General features: G+C 41.7%; 1 protein-coding gene across 1 annotated transcript in view; it reads right to left on the bottom strand.

The window, feature by feature from the left end:
- The window catches only part of LOC136876457 (actin-binding Rho-activating protein), a 131,877-nt gene extending 119,819 nt beyond the window's left edge, over nucleotides 1–12,058 (bottom strand). The window contains exon 1 of the mRNA XM_067150441.2: nucleotides 11,941–12,058. Within this exon, the coding sequence (XP_067006542.2) occupies nucleotides 11,941–11,964 (24 nt within the window). The 5' untranslated portion in view covers nucleotides 11,965–12,058. The remainder of the gene's footprint in view (nucleotides 1–11,940) is intronic.
- Nucleotides 12,059–20,106: the final 8,048 nt, after the last annotated feature.

Here is a 20,106-nt window from a genome sequence, read left to right as displayed (position 1 = left end):
TTTTGATTTGACTCCCGTAGGCGACCTGCGCGTCGTGATGAGGATGAAATGATTATAAAGACGATATATAACTTACGCCCAGTCCCCGTGCCAGGGGAATTAACCAATTATGTTTAAAATTCCCGACACTGCCGGGAATCAAACCCGGAACCCCTATGACCAAAGGTCAGCACGCTAACCATTTAGCCATGGAGCCGGACACTTCATTGCATTTATGAACTGTGTGACCAAACGTGTAACAGATACCATTTACTTTACTGCATGAGAAGAAACAAGTCACTTGTTGACTATAGCAGAGATACCTATAATCTGTGTTTCTTATTTTCAAAAATATGAAAAAAACAATTATTAAAACATGTCTTAAATTCGTGACTGAGCCATCGATGGAAACTTGAGTTTCTCAAACAGAAGCATTCGACAAAATACCCCAGTCTTTCTAGATTACATCATTTCTTTGTTAGTACAGGAAATGATAAAATTCTTCATACTCCCATGTCTTTCTTCTGCAAACCTCCATTTGAATTATAATTTCAATGTAATCTGTAAGTAGATTTCGATATAAGAAACAATGGTTCTTTTCTTTCTTTCTTTCTTTCTTGTGAACTCATTCCTTACTTAGTGCGCTAACATGCACCACTATCAGCGTTCAGCGATCAAAAATTCGGCCGCTGACAGCATTTATCGTACATCGCCACTGCGCGAGTAACTATCCACGCCTCCCAGCCACATATGGCCAACAGAACAATTTTCATTGTGTTCATTTTCCTATGCTAACATGTAAAGGAAGGTAAGGTAAGGGTTATTCTGCCCGAAGGCAGGTACGAACCTCCGCAGAGGTGTTCCTGAGCCGGAGTTTACGTGCGGTAGGGTGGCCAGTTCCTTTCCGCTCCTCCATTCCCTTACCCCCACCAACAGCGCGTGGCAACCCATCCAACTCCTGACCACGCCCAATGTTGCTTAACTTCGGAGATCTCACGGGATCCGGTGTTTCAACACCGGCTACGGCCGTTGGCATGTACAGGAAAATGAACCTTAATTGCATTATACAGTAGAAGTGCGTAAATACATCATGCAAACATACATTCCTACAGTACACATTATAATTGTCAACAAATAAAGGTATTCTGTAATTTCTGACTTCAATACGACGTGGCGTACCATTGTAATACCTTAAATAATAACAATCTTCTTCTTCTTTATCTGTTTACCTTCCAGGGTCGGATTTTCCCTTGGACTCAGCGAGGGATCCCATCTCTACCACCTCAAGGGCAGTGTCCTGGAGCTTCAGACTCTGGGTCGGGGGATACAACTGGGGAGAATGACCGGTACTTCGTCCAGGCGGCCTCACCTGCTATGCTGAACAGGGGCATTATGGAGGGATGGACAGATTGGAAGACACAGGCAAGGAAGAGGGAAGGAAGCAGCCGTGGCCCTAAGTAAGGACTATCTCGGCATTTGCCTGGAGGAGAAGTGGGAAACCACGTAAAACCACTTCTAGGATGGCTGAAGTGGGAATCGAACCCACCTCTCTCAGTTGACCTCCCGAGGCTGAGTGGACCCCGTTCCAGCCCTCGTACCACTTTACAAATTTCATGGCAGAGCCGGAAATCGAACCTGAGCCTCCGGGGGTGGCAGCTAATCATGCTAACCACTACACCACAGAGGCGGATAATAATAATAATAATAATAATAATAATAATAATAATAATAATAATAATAATAATAATAATAATAATAATAATGTTATTTGCTTTACGTCCCACTAACTACTTTTACGGTTTTCGGAGACGCCGAGGTGCCGGAATTTAGTCCCGCAGGAGTTCTTTTACATGCCAGTAAATATACCGACACGAGCCTGGCGTATTTGAGCACCTTCCAATACCACCGGACTGAGCGAGGATCGAACCTGTTAAATTGGGATCAGAAGGCCAGCGCCTCAACCGTCTGAGCCACTCAGTCCGACATGATACCTTCACTGGCCAGTATCTTCATATCCTCATCCTCTACTACTTTTCAGAATAAGACTGCGCAGAACACGACCATCGCAATATACAAATCTACAGTTGGTTGCTGAAGTACAAAGACCAATAAAAACTACCATTTATTGTTAAAAATAATAAAATTCACCTTTAAAATAATTAAAAATAAAATTGTGTTCTCACAAGTCGCAAAATAATATTTGTGAATATTATGTTGATGAAATGGATCTTCAAAATAATAAGCAATGAGTATTTGCTCCAATTTGTCCCCTTGAATTCCAATTTTAACTTCATTTATTGTAATCGTACCGACTTTTAAAATATTCACTCAAACTTATTCGCCTACTAATTTTATAACATGCCATTTCTCCACTGACAACTCGGAACATCCTGCTTAGTAGCCAATAGTCAATAGGGAGCATAGTGTCATGCTCTTGGTGGGAAGAAGGCACTAAATTTTACATTAGGATGATGAACATAATGCCCAACTGAAAAGGATATAATGTTCTTTATTCTTGTTAAAATCCCATTTTTTTAGTTCTGATCTTTTTATCATTATGCTTTGAATATTAAATCAACTGTCGTAAACGAGAAATAAATGGTTACAAATAAATGTCTGCATTAAAAAACTTGTCTCATTCATTTTAAATGATGAAAACTTATCTACTCCTGCATTTAAACTCCAAATTCTTATTCGTTTCTTACACAATTGAAGTAGTCCCCGGAATAAGGATGTAACCAACAATTTTTTGAAAAGTGAGTTTTCGATGGAAATGGGTGTATCATCACGCCTCTATGTTGTGGTGTCTTCTTACGTCTTACATTTGAACTTCAAGCTGGATTACAGCCAACATAAGTTTGTTCTCCGTGGTGTAAGGATGGAACATAAGTCGAGAAGGTGCTCAGTGCTTGTGTTGGTTCATCGTCAGATGTAATAGATCATTTAATAAAGGCTACACGCTAAACCACATCTATACTTTGACATTTTTATGTTATTTATTTTATTTTACAACTTCCCTAATTATAGCGTTGTCACTAGGACAAAGTATACTGTACTTCATTTTTCAATACAAAACCTACCATCACTGTTTAACAGGTTATAAAACAAGTACTATGTAATAAATCATATGAGCATGGAACATGAAATGTGAAATGTGAAATATCTTTCACATACAGTACAAAAAGGAACTAAGAAGCATAAAGTACGTACACGATGCTATTGACTGTGTGGTTGGTTTCTTAAAATTAATATTGAATCGCAGATGGCAGCTACCGCTATGTTTGTCAACAGATGTTTTTGTAAACCTAATGAAGTGCAAAATTGCGATAAGAATTTAGGAAATATTTCCCGGGCTCCCACCATCAAACCTGTGACTGATATATTTTGCAGTCCATATTTTTCTTTATAATACGAGACTGTAGGGTCATAAATACCCTTCTTCTCTAAATCCACCTTCCGGTTGACCAGAATGTGATTCAAATCGCACAGTTGGGTCAATGATCTTCCGTTCATGTTTTCCGGTTTAAAGGCTATGATATTTATTCGTCCGGTGCTGCCGTTTGCCACCAATCCAGACACTTCCTCGTTGACCATACGGCGTCGTTCTTTGAGGGCGCCGGCCATCATATGTCGAATCTTCTGGTGTCGACTATTCCTTAAAACATCTCCGAACGGACAAGCACACAGGACAAAACATCTCCGAATGGACAAGCACACAGGACATGGGCAAGTGTTTCATGCTCTCTGTGGCAACGCCGACAGAGGGTTTAGTCCTGAGACCTGCCCGGTAAGGAGAGGACTGCAACAACGTTAGCTGTCATCTTGATTGCTTCACGCCATTCTGAACATGGCAGACCATGGTGATCAGATATCCACTTATTAGTTGATGTGTATTCCTTAAATAATGTGACGCCCTTTCCCTTATGGGTCAATTCACTCCAGTTCAAAAATTCACGTTATCGCAATTTGATACGAAACTTCCTGGTATCAGGACATTGAGTGATTATTACACTAATATTAAGTTACTAGCTGATGTACCCGTGCTTCGCTACGGAATTCTACATTGTATACAGAATTCTAGGTTAGGTAGTGTACGCGTTGTGAGCAAGATAGTATTATATTGCATAGCTCTTAACATTACCCTAGAAACGCGACGGGGAAGTCACCAAACATCTTTTCTCATATGAAGACTGGGTTTCATTGTAATAGTAGGGCCGCTTGCCTACAATCAGTCACAATCAGGTTAGGAAGTTTTTATTATAATAGCAGACACTCACTCTACATCTGCCTGTTTACATCTTCCGAAAGACTGTCTTAGTCATTTTCCCAACTGAAATGAACATAGGTCATTACAATGATGTCAGTAGGAATGACGCGATTAAAAGCAATGCCTTCATATGAAATACTCGATCAAATGAAGAAAACCTACATCATTTGTCACTTTTAACGAACAGTACTACGCTGCCGATGTAAAAATACAAAGTTCCAGAGGTGGAATGACCAGACAGCCGTGATCCATGAACACTCTTCGTATTTTTTCGGCAGGGGGTGGGGGTGGGGGTGGGGGGACGGGCATCGAATAGTGGAGAGTCCTAGGGCAAAATCTATGCCCTTTTACTAATTTGTTTTTTTTACCTAGGAATACCCCATGAATCGGAAAATCTCAGTTCACTACACTGGCGGCGGAAATAACTATCTGACTTGGAGGCAAATTCTTCCTCCAAGCCAGAGGAGAAAGCCCCTCTTCACTGCTAATTCGGAATAAAATGAATATAGATTTAATAAAAGTGAAGCGGAAGAAGCTTTTCTTAAACAAACGGCTCTTTTCAGGGTTGAATTTTGAATTATTTAGTGAATTATGGTGCTATAATTGGAATAGGCCTAAATTATAATTCTAGACCAGGTCATACTACTACTACTACTAAGTGAGCCTCTGCCTTAAATGTGCACACAGTTCATTCAAAACAGCCCGTCAGAGTAGGGATCAAATAGCTGGAATACTATGATGAACCAGTGTGTTACGCACCAGCAGTATCAGGAAATGCACGAACCAGAGGAATGGAATGTTAAAGAAGAAATTTTTCTAACTCCCCAGCTATTTCCCGCCAATATTCAGTTAGGCTGTTATACTCGGTACGCAGCAGTAATCCCATCTATCGAAGTTGAGTGGCAGCTTAAGACAAATCAACATCACAACAAACAATGGTCAATATAATGTTATTGTTGATGAATGTTATGCGCTTTCGATATTGTAGGCCTTCACATTTAGTTTTCTTCCGACTCTGAAATACCATTCTTATCATAGTCGGTACGGTAAAACTGAATAAAACATAAATGATCGGAAATTGTATTTTCTCCAACTTTTGTTATGCAGTACTTTTCGATAGGACCAATAGCATACTGTAGGTATTTAAAAATTAAATTTTAGGTGCCTTCCCCTAAACTACAATTTCATCTAGGATGAATAAAATTATTTATAGCTTAGATTGTAGTTTCTTATTCCCCGACTCTATGTACCGATTTTCATTAAATTCTGTTAACCCATTTTATCGTGGCTCGGCGTTGATATGGACTTAGCAATAAAAATCGAAATTCATGAATATCTCTATCATAACAGATACGGTAAACATGTATGAGACATCAATGATCGGAAATTTAATTCTACAGTATATAACTTCAGTTATGTAATATTTGTCGATAAGACCACTAATAATATAAATATTGGAAAATTAAATTGTAGGCCTTCCCCTAAACTACCATTTCGCTCAGCGTGAGTAAAATGATTTATAGCCTAGATTGTAGTGGTTCATCCCTCCACTTTACATACCGATTTTCATTAAATTATCTTCAGCCGTTTTCTCGCGATGCGTGTACAGACAGACAGACAGACAGACAGACAGACAGACAGACAGACAGACAGACAGACAGACAGACAGACAGACAGACAGACAGACAGACAGACAGACAGACAGACAGACAGACAGACAGACATTACGGAAAAGTAAAAAGTACATTTCCTTGTTACTGTGGACTGATCGATATAGAAATACCATTCTTTTCAAATTCTGAGCAGTGTACAGACAAAACTTTTATTTTATATATACAGTATAGATTTGCTATCATTTTTGTTCCAAGTTCATGTACAGGATTTCTCTTCTGTTATATATAAATGTAAGACATTACTTGCAGATTGTTTTCCATTGTATCACATCCAATATTCATAAATTATTTTTTTAAACCTTTAATAATAATAATAATAATATATTATTTATAATAGATGAACTCTTTTGTACACTTGCATATAAAATTGGTTCAAGTTGTGTCTACCATGAAATAAATCACAAAAATAAGTTTCATTTCTCCTGAAAAAAAAAGTACTGACTTGTTGGCTACATCCTTATTCCGAGGAGATCTTCAGTTATCTATATGCTTGAAGTTGTTTAAAACTAACAGTTAATGTAGAAGTAACCAATAAACTTGTAGAAACGCCAAAATGAAAGTCGTAAAACGGTTTTTCGATTTAAAAAATTGTAATTGAAAAATGGATATGGAACGTTTTGAAATGGTATGATTCAGCTGTCTACTTTAAGACCACTGCTGCTATATGCACAATGTTAACGCCAAGCATATGTTGTCTCGAGTATACAGTGAGACGTATCATATCCGCTCTCCGCATTCTCTAAGCCTTTGTGGAAGCGAATATAGCTGCTGATGTAATAACTACCGAAGTGTGATTATAGTTCAAGGATCCGTGGACAACATGCAATACACATTTTCCGGATGCGTTGCACACTACAATTTTTAGACTGCCCAATTAATAGTAATTTCAGAAAGAAAAATCCCCGAAAAAAGTAGTTAGTGGGACTTAAAAAGCAATAACATTATTAGAAAGAAGAAACAGTATCACTTTTTGTTATTATAATAAAAAATAACGGTTCTGAGTGGCTCCGATGGTTGAGGCGCTGGCCTTATGACCCTACGCTGGCAGGTTCGATCCTGGCTCAGTCCGGTGGTATTTGAAGGTGCTCAAATACGTCAGCCTCGTGCCGGTATATCTACTGGCACGTAAAAAAACTCATGAGGGACTAAATTCCGGCACATCAGCTTCTCCGAAAACCGTAAAAGTAGTAGTTAGTGAGACACGAAGCCATTATTATTATTATTATTATTATTATTATTATTATTATTATTATTATTATTATGGGCTTGTTATTAAGTAGATTTTTGTGTTCGATGACGTTACTATAAGCACAATATTCAAATTTGAGCTTATGACAAGAAAAAGGTATCAAGATCGTATAAAAAATTAAGCATGACATGACATGACATTTTTACAATAATATAAACATTTATTATATCCTCCCATTCATACATTTTTCATCTGCTGAGGTGAAGTTCTTTTAATTTTAAACTTTTACTAATACACCATACGGAGCGTACACATAGATAAATTACGTAAATAATTTTAAGAACTATGGTTTTTTTAGCGATATGCTTAACAATGGTTTATGATAACTACGACCGCGGCAGAGAACATGCATGCGCTATACAGCTGCTGATAACGCAGCTCATCTGCATACAACATTCCCATGCCATCTCACACCTATATGTCCGACTCGTTGGCTGAGTGGTCAGTGTACTGGCGTTCGGTTCCCGGCAGGGTCGGGAATTTTAAACATCATTCATTAATTTCTCTGGCACGGGGGCTGGGTGTATGTGCTGTCTTCATCATAATTTCATCATCATGACGCGCAGATCGCCTACGGGAGTCAGATCAAAAGACCTGCAGCTGGCGAGCCGAACATGTCCTCGGACACTCCCGGCACTAAAAGCCATACGCCATTTCAATTCACACCTATGTTAAGATCTACGTCCAAAAAACTGGTCGTTAATTTAGTAGACAATTTTATGGCCATAAATATTCGCAAGATATGTATTATGAGAAGTAATATTCTGCTGCCTTCGGTGATGTTACCATGCGTGAGGGGCTTTGCTGTGACCTAGACGAAACGCCAGTCAATGACAGTGGAAACTCGTTTAAAACACGGCGCTATTATTTTGTACGTACTGTATATAGAAGGCGGTTTCGGGCACACGGTATTAACGTGAGGAAGAAGATGACGAACCCTGGTTGCTTCTTGGTTGCGATCAGAGGGACAATTTGGGGAGTCTACAACCATACAATTTTTGGATGCACTAGATACAAATCAGAAGTAATCAATTTATATCAAACGCCTTTTCGTCGTTGGTAAGGAAGCAATAGCCAAATTTTTAAGTGAAGCCAATTTAACATTGTGATACATTTGTTCTGTAGCCCCTATTAAAACTATCCTCATCCAAGCCAAGTTCCTGTACCGTGCTTTTCTATCAGAGTAGTCACAATGCCATGACATGTCCCATGTTGTAAAGATTTTGCTCCTTCACCTTCCTCTTGTAATAAATGTATAGAGCTGGCAGGATGGACTTACAGATCAAATGCGAAAATGTTAATAAAATATAAATTTAAAACCTGGTTGCCTAGTTACTAAGCTGTCGGTTTTCTGTCCACTCAAAATTATCTACGCTAAATTGATGACGCTAATTCCAGAGAGACGGTGGTGGTGGTGATTATTGTTTTAAGAGGAAGTACAACTAGGCAACCATATTCTATTTAATACTAATCGGAGAGAAAAAATTGGTCCGCCTCTGTAGTGTAGTGGTTAGTGTGATTAGCTGCTACCCCCGGAGGTCCAGATTCGATTCCCGGCTCTGCCACGAAATTTGAAAGTGGTACGAGGGCTCGAACTGGGTCAACTCAGCCTCGGGAGGTCAACTGAGTACAGGTGGGTTCAATTCCTACCTCAGCCATCCTGGAAGTGGTTTTCCGTGGTTTCCCATTTCCCACTTCTTCTCCAGGCAAATACCGGGATGGCCTAACTTAAGGCCACGGCCGCATTCTTATCTCTACTTTGTCTGTCCCTTCCAATCTCCCCATCCCCCCGCAAGATCCTGGGTGAGGTACTGGTCATCCTCCCCAGTTGTATCCCCGACCCAGAGTCTGACGCTATAGGACACTGCGCTTGAGGCGGTAGAGGTGGGATCCCTCGCTGAGTCCGAGGAACAAACCGACCCTAGAGGGTAAATAGATAAAGAGGAAGGGAAAAATGGAAAGGGTCCGACGCTTCGAAAAACGAAGATATCGGCCAAAGAAAGACAAGGGCCACGAAGGGCGTGAAAATGAAAGATACCCTAGTCCTCGCAACCTAATAGTGTCGGGGTCGGAAAAGAACAAGAGTTGACTACGGGAGGTCGGATAGGATAGATGAAAGCGATGAGTGGACAGAAAACCGACAGCTTAGTAACTAGGCAACCAGGTTTTAAATTTATATTTTATTAACATTTTCGCATTTGATCTGTAAGACCATCCTGCCAGCTCTATACATTTATTACAAGAGGAAGGTGAAGGAGCAAACTATCGACCCGTCAACGAAAGATACGTCTTGCTAGTTACGTAAAAATAAAAATAAAAAAAAAGTCAAGAAACTCTACAAGGGGGCGTAATTTGCTCATTGGCTTAGCTACTGGCTTCCCACCCGGAAGTGGAAGCAATACCAGGACTAAGCTAAAGGCCCCGTGGTCGCCAAATCACGCTCCAAAGTTAAGAGCCCCTTAGTTCTCTTTTGGTCGCTTCATAGACAGGCAGGGTATATTAATAATAATAATAATAATAATAATAATAATAATAATAATAATAATAATAATAATGTTATCTGGTTTACGTTCATTAACTATTTCTACGGTTTAAGGACACGCCGAGGTGCCGGAATTTAGTCTCGCAGGAGTTCTTTTACGTGCCAGTAAATCTACTGACACGAGGCTGGCTTATTTTAGCTCCTCCAAATACCACCGCACTGAGCCAGGATCGAACCTGCCAAGTTGGGGTCAGAAGACCAGCACCTCAACCGTCTGACCCACTAAGCCCGCGGCGTGGATGTTATTTTATTGTCCCTAACCACAGAGAGATTCCAGATGGACCCCAGCTCCAAAACATGTCTGGCTGTTAGGTCATCGGCCCAGAGACTGGTTGGATCCTCAAATAGCACCACCAAAGGTTATGCGGTTATAAGTAAACAACAAAAACCAATGGCAGCACCAAAATGAGGCGTACTAGGCAAGACGAGGAGTTAGGTAGTTTGCCATTGCTTTCCTCACTGGATCAGAAAGTGCTATTGCAGCACGACTGACCCTATGAGCAACACCTTTCATAACACTCAGATGCATTAGTCGTGCTCTGAATGTCATTATTCAGCACCACCCATACCCCAGCAGCTTCCATATTGTCACAGCCATGGATGAGACTGGGACTTCGGTGGAAGCTACACTTTACTCTGGCCTGTGCTAACAGATGGATACAAAAGTACTGTATCCATCAAGAAATGGCAGCAGGCAACTCCAAAACATATCCATGTTAAAAAGGCTATATGCATTTTCTTTGGAACTGTAATGATTCTTCCAGGACATTCGGCTTTTATGTGTTGAAGGATGCGTTCCATAGCACCCGCCGGCCGAGCGCTGGATACTTAGTAAGCCCTGCTAATTCAGACTGGACACCAGAGAGTGCGAAGATTGCTGCTTAAACATTACTCGTCAGTGAAGTGTACGTACAGAAGTCAGTAACATCGCCAACTATCGACCCGTCAACGAAAGATACGTCTTGCTAGTTATGTAAAAAAATAAAATCAATCAAGAAACTCTACAAGGGGGCGTAATTTGCTCATTGGCTTAGCTACTGGCTTCCCACCCGGAAGGCCAAGATTCGAATGCCGGTCGATCTAGGGATGAGATTTTCGTCTCAAAAATCATATGGCGTCAGGAAGGGCCTTAAACTCCCGGCCAAAATGAGAAAGTGAGCCTGGGATAATTTATTTATTTAATCCGTTTTCCTACTAGGGTTGGTTTTTTCCCTCGGAATCAGCGAGGGGTCCCATCTCAACCACCTCAAGGACAGTATACTGGAGCGTGAGATATTTGGTCGTGGATTAAACTGGGGAAGAGAACCAGTACCTAGCCCAAGCAGCCTCACCTGCTATGCTGAACTGCGGCCTTGTTGGGGATGGGAAGATTGAAAGAGGAAGAGAGAAGGAAGCAGCCATGGCCTTAAGTTAGGTATCATCCGGCCATTTGCCTGGTGGAGAAGTGGGAAAGCACTTTGAGGACGGCAGAGGAGGGAATCGAACCCCCTTTACTTATTTGACCTGCCGAGATTGAGTAGATCTCATTCCAGCCATCGTGGCAAAGCCGGGAATCGAACCCAGGTCTCCGGGGGTGGCAGTTAAACACATTAACCACTACACCACAGAGGCGGACAGTCTAGGATAAGCTGAAGAAAAGTTAATAAAGAAACTCTATATCACTGACATTAAATTTTACGAAGAAAACGAAATTCTTGTTCATGTTGATCAACCAAAAGCAACATTCATAGCAAGCGGTTCTATAATAAAAGTAAATCTCCAAGAAACGTTGGGAGTAAAACATGCAGCAAGCACATTATATCATAACACATTTTTAAAAATAAAGTTTTAAAGCTAGAACATATTACTGAATATTTCGACTGTAACATATTCTCCTGTTTACTTCATGGTCGTTGCGTAGTGGCTTTCATTTGTTTTTTGTTTAGTTGGCTCAACCGCACGATACAATTTTAGCACGAAAATATATTAGCAGATTTGTAAAAATAGAACATTCCTGGCAAGTATTATTGTAATTACAAAACAGGGACTGTCATTCACTGATGAGTTTAAAATGTCGCGTTTTGGCCTCTTTCCGATACGTACAGCTGACCGCAGTTGGATCAATGACTGAACTGGCACGCAATAAACTACAACCGACTTTTATCCCGCGTAGTTTGATTCACACAATACATCTATCGTGTCGCTTCCCACCTTTGACCCAAGGATACAGGATGCTGAAGACGAGACTTACCAGGAGATCCATGTCGTGACTCATGTTGAGAGAGAGGAGGTGAAATCTCGACTGTCCTGAAGCACTTCTTGGCGAATACTGAACTAGCCTCTTAGCTTTCTCTACTTCTACACAGCGCCATCTTGCAGTCTGAGTATTTTAGGAAGCTCATCGAGAAGGTAAAATTAGCCATTCTGACATCACGACACTGACAAGGGAATACAATTCTCACCCTTCTGCCTCCCACCCTTGACCCTGAGAAATGCAATTAAGTGAAGCCTAACATAAAAATGGAATTAGGCCTACTCAGCACTGTCCAAGAGGGCCATCTTCTTTTTCTGCCACTTTTCCCACATCTGTGGGGTCGCACATGTCCCCCTGTGAGTGAGAGTGGTAGAATAACACCTACGGTATCCCCTGCCTGACGTAAAAGGCGACTAAAAGAGCCCCATGGAGCTCTGAACTTTGGAGCGTGGGTTGGCGACCACGGGGCCCTCAGCTGAGTCCTGGCATTGCTTCCACTTACTTGTGCCAGGCTCCTCGCTTTCACCTATCCTATCCGACCTCCCTTGGTCAACTCTTGTTCTTTTCTTCTTTCATTTTCACGCCCTTCATGACTCTTGCCTTTCTCTGGCCGATACCTTCATTTATCGAAGTATCGGATCCGTCCCATTTTTCTCTCTGGTTAGTGTTAATAGAGGATGGTTGCCTAGTTGCACTTCCTCTTAAAACAATAATCACCACCACCATTTCCCCCACTGGTGGGGTAGCACATGTGAATTTGGCTCGGTTTTACGACCGGATGCCCTTCCTGACGCCAACCCTATGTTTTTCTGTTCAGTTCAAATTCTTTGACTCACACTTTTTTTTTTTTTTTTTTCACGGATTAGGTTTTGTTTGTCCAACCCTTGTCCCGTTTCTCTACGGGGGCCAGGCGTGAGGTGAGATGAATCTGTCGTGGCGGGTTTTTGTGACCGGATGCCTTATTTGACGTCAACCTCATCAGATGAGTTAATGAGATGAAATGAATGACGTGATATGTGATAGTAGGACGGGAGAAGGTGGAACCCGGTGCCGGCACATAGCCTACTCCTGTCGAATATCACCAAGGGTTAACGCCCCCATCCGACGGACGAATCACCATCAACAGCGTCATACGCCCTCACTCCATATGAGCACTGCTGAGAGGTTTGGCATTTAATCCAGGCTTTTGACACGCAATGTAGTGATTATAAATTGTATACCACCACCTCCCCTACCCTGCCGGCCAACATTCTGATGGTGAAACTTTTTTCGACCAACGGGTCTCGAACCGGATAACCACGCTGTCAGACCGTTTCAACACCTTAACGATCATGGCTACCAGGCGATCACTAACTTATAGAAAAGTCGAAATTAGATTTAGTTCAATTTTTGTCTGACTGTTTATGTTAACATCACGGGAAAACAGCTTAAGTTCACGGATATACGGTGTGTGCACTAGGCTGTATGTGATTTGATTGGGGAGGAAAGCAACGGAAAACAGCCTCCCTACTCATTTTCCAAGGGTGTCTCGATAAGGACGCCTATCCCACCTACGATTATTTTACTTTTTCTCTCTAATTAGTGTTAAGAGAAGATGGTTGCCCAGTTGTACTTTCTCTTAAACCGATAATCAACACCACTTCCCCAACCCCCGGGTGCCAAAAGTCTAATGGTTTTACTGCAAAGTTAAACCACTAGCAAATATAAAGCTTCTTTTTTGTTGAGATTAAAAGCAATACAAAAAAGTACAAATCAAAGGCAGTTCAGGGATAGCAAGAGGGGCAAGAGGACTATCACCCAACCAGAAGGGCAGATGGTCAGCATGACGACTTCCTCATCCATTAAAAACAGTTCTTGTAGAGTTCATCGTACAGTAATCAAACATCAACTTTCTATGTCATCAAGGGGCATCGAGCTTATGCTTGTGAATCCATCTGATAACTTGTCTAAACGAAATTCTACTGTATGTGTATTCTTTAGGAGTGGAGCTGGAATAAGTGTATAGGCATTCCCCTGTGGGTGGGGGTGGGAGAATAACACCCACGGTATCCCCTGACTGTCGTAAGAGGCGACTAAAAGGGGCCCCAGGGGCTCTCAGCTTGGGAGCGAAGGTTAGCGACCACGGAGCCCTTAGCTGAGCCCTGGCATTGCTTCCACTTACTTGTGCCAGGCTCCTCACTTTCATCTATCCTATCCGACCTCTCTTGGTCAACTCTTGTTCTTTTCCGACAGCGCTGCTATTAGGTTTCCGAAGTCTAGGGAGTCTTTCATTTTCACGCCCTTCGCGGCCCTTGTCTTTCTTTGGCCGAACCTTGATTTTTCGAAGTGTCGGATCCCTTCCTTTTTTTCTCTCTGGTTGGTGTTATATAGACGATGGTTGCCCACTTGTACTTCCTCTTAAAACAGTAATCACCACGACCACCACCAGTCTGAAGTTCTGAGTTCTACGCTTTAGGCCCCTTCTGAAGCACCCCTTCCTGGTGTAATTTTTTGGGCACCTTATAGTTACAATCCTACTCGACCTTATTCTGAACTGAAATACCAAGTTTCATAGAATCCACCCATCCATTTTCCGGCGATGCTGTAACAGACACAGGCAAATATTAAACATTCGGTGCATAGGTTTTTGTAATTACGCCAGTATTCTTGTCAGAATACAGCAGGCCTATTAATCGAATGTAATGTCGCGTTAAAAACAATGTTATCATATGAAATGCTTGATCAAACGAAAAAACAGCACGGTTTCTCACTTTTCACGAACAATAAATACTACGCTGGTATTCCAACAGTGTCACAGACAGTGCTCTGCCATTTGCTCTGCACACTCTTCATTCCTATCAGCTTTTCATAGCAGGGATCGAACAGGTGGAATACTATGATGAAACAGGTGTCGCGTGCCAGTAGTTACCAGAACATGTAAACCAGTATCGTTTCAGACCACAGAGGGGCTGTCAGGATCAGATTTTCAGTATGCCTCAGGTAATTGAAAAATGGTACGAGAGGACAGGTAGTTATGTTTGTGCCTCGTAGATCTATAGAGAGCACATGACAAAATACCGAGGATAGGGAATCTGCCACCTGGGCGACTACCCTAAATGCAGATCAGTAGTGATTGAATGATTGGTTGAAAAAATGTTTGATGTATGAACCAAAGGCATGGCATGCTAAAAAAAAAAAAAAAAAAAAAAAAAAAATTTATCTAACTCAAGTTTCTTCCAGCCAATATTCAGGTAGGCTGTTTTACTCGGGACGCAGAAGTAACCCCATCTCTCAGAGACGAGTGGTAGCGGAAGAGGTAAAGGACGTCACAACAAACAATAATCAACGTAAAGCTATTGTTGATCAATGTCATGGACTTCCAATATAGTAGGCCTTCACATTTAATTTTCTTCTGACTGTATGATATTAGGGTAGGCCTATCCAAAGTAAAGGAAGTCCTTCCTCATTCATGACTTCCTATTGTCCTGTTCTTCAATGGATCGTTCCTTTACGATTGTTTCTTCATTTTGATAATAATCTTCACAATTTTCCTTGTCGATATGGGATGTTGACCACGCGCTTTTTTTTCACCTTAAGACAATCATAACAAAAGCCACCACCATCTCAGTTAACAAGGTTGAATGAAAAAAAATAAATATGAAATGGCGTATGGCTTTTAGTGCCGGGATATCCCAGGACGGGTTCGGCTCGCCAGGTACAGGTCTTTTGATTTGACTCCCGATAGCGACCTGCGCGTCGCGATGAGGATGAAATGATGATGAAGACAACACATGCACCCAGCCCCCGTGCCAATGGAATTAACCAATTAAGGTTAAAATCCCTGACCCGGTCGGGAATCGAACCCGGGACCCTCTGAACCGAAGGCCAGTACGCTGACCGTTCAGCCAACGAGTCGGACTGTGTCAGCGATGATCGGCGTTGATATAGACTTAACGCATGCACACAGACGCACACGAGATGCTGTCAGTTGGTACAATTAATTTTAATTTTATTCACAAATTAACACACACATAACCTTAATCACAGTAGCAAAATACTTCACTTCGAGAATATCAACAAAGCCGCCATTATTAAAAACAACTGCCAACACTTCAATATGGAGGTTACAACTTTGAAACACAGTTGAAAACAGATGACTGCGTATTTCAATGTGGAGACTACAAAATAATACTTGCTACACCATAACTCTACTAAACAACAACTAACTTCCAATAACCTCCAAACAATAACTCGGTCAACAACTAACTTGTCACCGTCAAGATCGTCTCCTATGTGCCTGGACAGGCTTCTAGAAAGCTACATTACAAAAAATATCTTCGTGAAAATTCTAGAGTGCGTAATACACAGTTTACAATGGATGGAATATTCTCAATCGTTCTCGTGCCTATAAACCATTCTGGAAGTTACAGTGTGTTTCACAATTATGGATTATAAATTATATACAGGTAAGAATAAATTATAATATTAAGTTAGAGGTATTTACTTAAAAGGAACTGATGAAAAAAAATGAAATGTCGTATGGCTTTTAGTGCCGGGATATCCCAGGACGGGTTCGGCTCGCCAGGTGCATGTCTTTCTAGTTGACTCCCGTAGGCGACCTGCGCGTCATGATGAGGATGAAATCATGATGAAGACAACACATACACCCAGCCCCGTGCCATTGGAATTAACCAATTAAGGTTAAAATCCCTGACCCGGCCGTGAATCGAACCCGGGACCCTCTGAACCGAAGGCCAGTACGCTGACCGTTCCGTCACCGAGTCGGACAAAGGAACTGATATAGGATATCTATGTTCATGACATAACCTCATACACAATACGATCATTCAACTACGTAAATAATACTACTAAATGCATGTACATCAATTCACAGCTATATAATAATAATAATAATTGTAAAATAATAATAATAACAATTATTTGAGATCGATATCTGCATTTGTTACCCATGGGTGAGAGAAAATTGTTTTCAAGTTATACTTGTTATCGCACTTGCATCCGACTAAGCAACAAAAGTCTAAATTCCTGAATATCTCTTTAATATAGTCGGTACGGTGAAACAGCATTAGACATAAATGATCGTCACCAGTGGCGTATCCTGGAATCTCCACTGAGGCATGCAACTAGTAACTATGCAGTTAACACAATGTATTAAGTAAATTTCAATTCTACTCACCCTAATTACATGTAGGTGAACTCGAGCCAAACAAATTTACTGTAAGTTTCTGGATTGAACGTGCGTACACAATTCTTGTTTTCTGTTTTTAAATTTACGAGGGTCCGCCTCTGTGGTGTAGTGGTTAGTGTGATTAGCTGCTACCCCCGGAGGCCCGGGTTCGATTCCCGGCTATGCCACGAAATTTGAAAAGTGGTACGAGGGCTGGAACGGGGTCCACTCAGCCTCGGGAGGTCAACTGAGTAGAGGTGGGCTCGATTCCCACCTCAGCCATCCTCAAAGTGGTTTTCCGTGGTTTCCCAATTCTCCTCCAGGCAAATGCCGGGATGGTACCTAACTTCAGGCCACGGCTGCTTCCTTCCCTCTTCCTTGTCTATCCCTTCCAATCTTCCCATCCCCCGCAAGGCCCCTGTTCAGCATAGCAGGTGAGACGGGGTACTGGTCATCCTCCCCAGTTGTATCCCCCGACCCAGAGTCTGAAGCTCCAGTACACTGCCCTTGAGGAGGTAGAGGAGGGATCCCTCGCTGAGTCCGAGGGAAAAGCCAACCCTGGAGGGTAAGCAGATTAAGAAGAAGAAGAAGAAGAAGAAGAAGAAATTCAACTATTTGAATCTTTTCATCAAACGAACGGCCAGTAAATGGCTTTTCAAACTGATTTACAATTACTTCCGTTTTAGACTCATCCATCGTTAATACCACATGTGCGCAAAATATAATAAAACACCGAAAACACAATGAATTAACTCACTAGTTAGCCACAACTCAAGCACTGGAGGTAAGTCACTCCAGTGGCATTGGTCAGTTTCGTCACGTTGGGTTCTCGCTGGGGGTATAATCTGTGGGTCCCGTTCGCTGTAAAGATGCCGACTTTCTCCAAGTTGCTAACAGATGGCAGAGGGTAGCACGGGTATGGGGTGACAAATTCTGACCAAGTTTCAATTGCAGTGACATCGTTCGGAGGGTTTCAGAACTACGTCTGCCACCGAATGCAATTTTAAGATTGAATGCCTTACATCCTTAACTCCTCCATTCGCTGTCTCTTTCTTCCTAGAGTGGAGTAGACGGCGAGACTACACCAGCACCACACGTAGTCAATCAACGGAACCAGAACAGTTGCGCGGACCTTTTGAACTTCTGAGAGATGAAATCGTTAATATTCGACTTGAAACAACCTAAAATCGTACATCAGACAGTTCTTTGTGTTATCATAACGCATGCAATGAATGCATTGCATTCAAGGAGAATACGCCCCTGATCGTCACTTGTATTTTTTACAACTTTTGTTATGTAGTATTTATCGATAAGACCAGTAATAACATAGATATTATTTGAATTTAAATTAAATTTTAGGCCTTACCCCAAACTGCCATTCACCCAGCGTGAAATAAATTACTTAAGCCTAAAGTGAAGTGCCTTATTCCCCAACTTTAGGCTACATACGATTTTCATTAAATTCTGTTCAGCCATTTTCTCATGATGCGCGTGCAGACAAACAGACAAACAGCCAGAAATGACGTAACATTAAAAACTGCATTTCCTTCTTACTGTGGACACGACCAATACAGAAATGCCATTCTTTCTTTTTAAATTCTGAGCAATGTACAGGCAAATCTCTTATTTTATATATACTGTATGTATATTTCACGGGAAAGACGTTGGTTCAACCCCCGAAATTTAGAAATGAGATTTCAGATTCTAGAGAAACACACGGGCTTTCCATCCACGGGTGGTGGCTGTGCAATAGGTACATTCCACGGTATCCCTTGCTTGTCGTACGAGGTGACTGACACGAGTAACCACAAAGGACTCTCAACCTAGAAGCGAGGGTTGACAATCACGGATCCACTAGCAGATTGCTTCCACTTACTTGTGCCAGGTTTTCCACTTTCACCATCTGTGTCTGACCTTAATTGGTCGACTCTTGCAGCCCCCGGTGGGTAGGGGCGGTAGAATAACACCCACGTTATTCCCTGCCTGTCGTAAGAGGCGACTAAAAGGGGCCTCAGGGGCTCTGAACTTTGGAGCATGGGTTGGCGACCACGGGCCCCTGAGCTGAGTCGTGGCATTGCTTCCACTTACTTGTGCCAGGCTACTCACTTTTATCTATCCTATCCGACCTCCCTTGGTCAACTCTTGTTCTTGTCAGACCCCGACGCTATTACGTATGGAAGCCTAGGGAGTCTTTCATTTTCATGCCCTTCGTGGCCCTTGCCTTGCTTTGGCCGATACCTTCATTTTTCGAAGTGTCGGACCCATTAGTGTTATAGCTATAGAGAATGGTTGCCTAGTTGTACTTCCTCTTTAAACAATAACCACCACCACCACCACCACCACCACCACCACCACCACCTTAATTGGTCGACTCTTGCACTTTTACGACCCCAACAGCATACTAGAGAATTCCTTCTGTGCAGTGGCTGGGTGGAAGTAGTAGGATACATCCACAATACCTCTTGCCTGTCAAAACCGGCGACCAGCAATCCCCAGGGACACTTAACTTAGGAGGGTCGGTTGACGACGACGTGTCTCCTAGCTGAATCTGGCACTACTTCCACTTACTTGTGCTAGGTCCTCACTTTCAAGTTTTCTATCCGGCTCCCCTGGTCGATTTTTATTCTGTTCTGACTCTGACGACATTCGGTTTGCAAGACCTATGGAGTCTTTTATTTCCATGCCCTCTGTAGTCCTACCTAGTGATGGGATAATCGAATAGAAAATACAGTAATAGCTTATTCGATTATTTCATTTTATTCGATTATTCGATTATGTTTCTCATTCGATTATTCATTCGAATGAATGACAATCGAATATTGAATATTTTTTTTCCATCCGATTATTTTTTCGATTATTGATTCGAAACTCCATTCATTACTTCATTCGTAACGTATTCGAATATTCAATGCGATACAACGGAAGTATCATTCGATTATTTAAATAATCGGATAGAGGTTATTCGATTATCAAAAGTATTCGATTATCCTATCACT

The sequence above is a fragment of the Anabrus simplex genome, chromosome 6, assembly GCF_040414725.1.
Source record: "Anabrus simplex isolate iqAnaSimp1 chromosome 6, ASM4041472v1, whole genome shotgun sequence".
Classification (NCBI taxonomy): Eukaryota; Metazoa; Arthropoda; class Insecta; order Orthoptera; family Tettigoniidae; genus Anabrus; species Anabrus simplex.
This window is presented reverse-complemented; position numbering and strand designations above follow the sequence as displayed.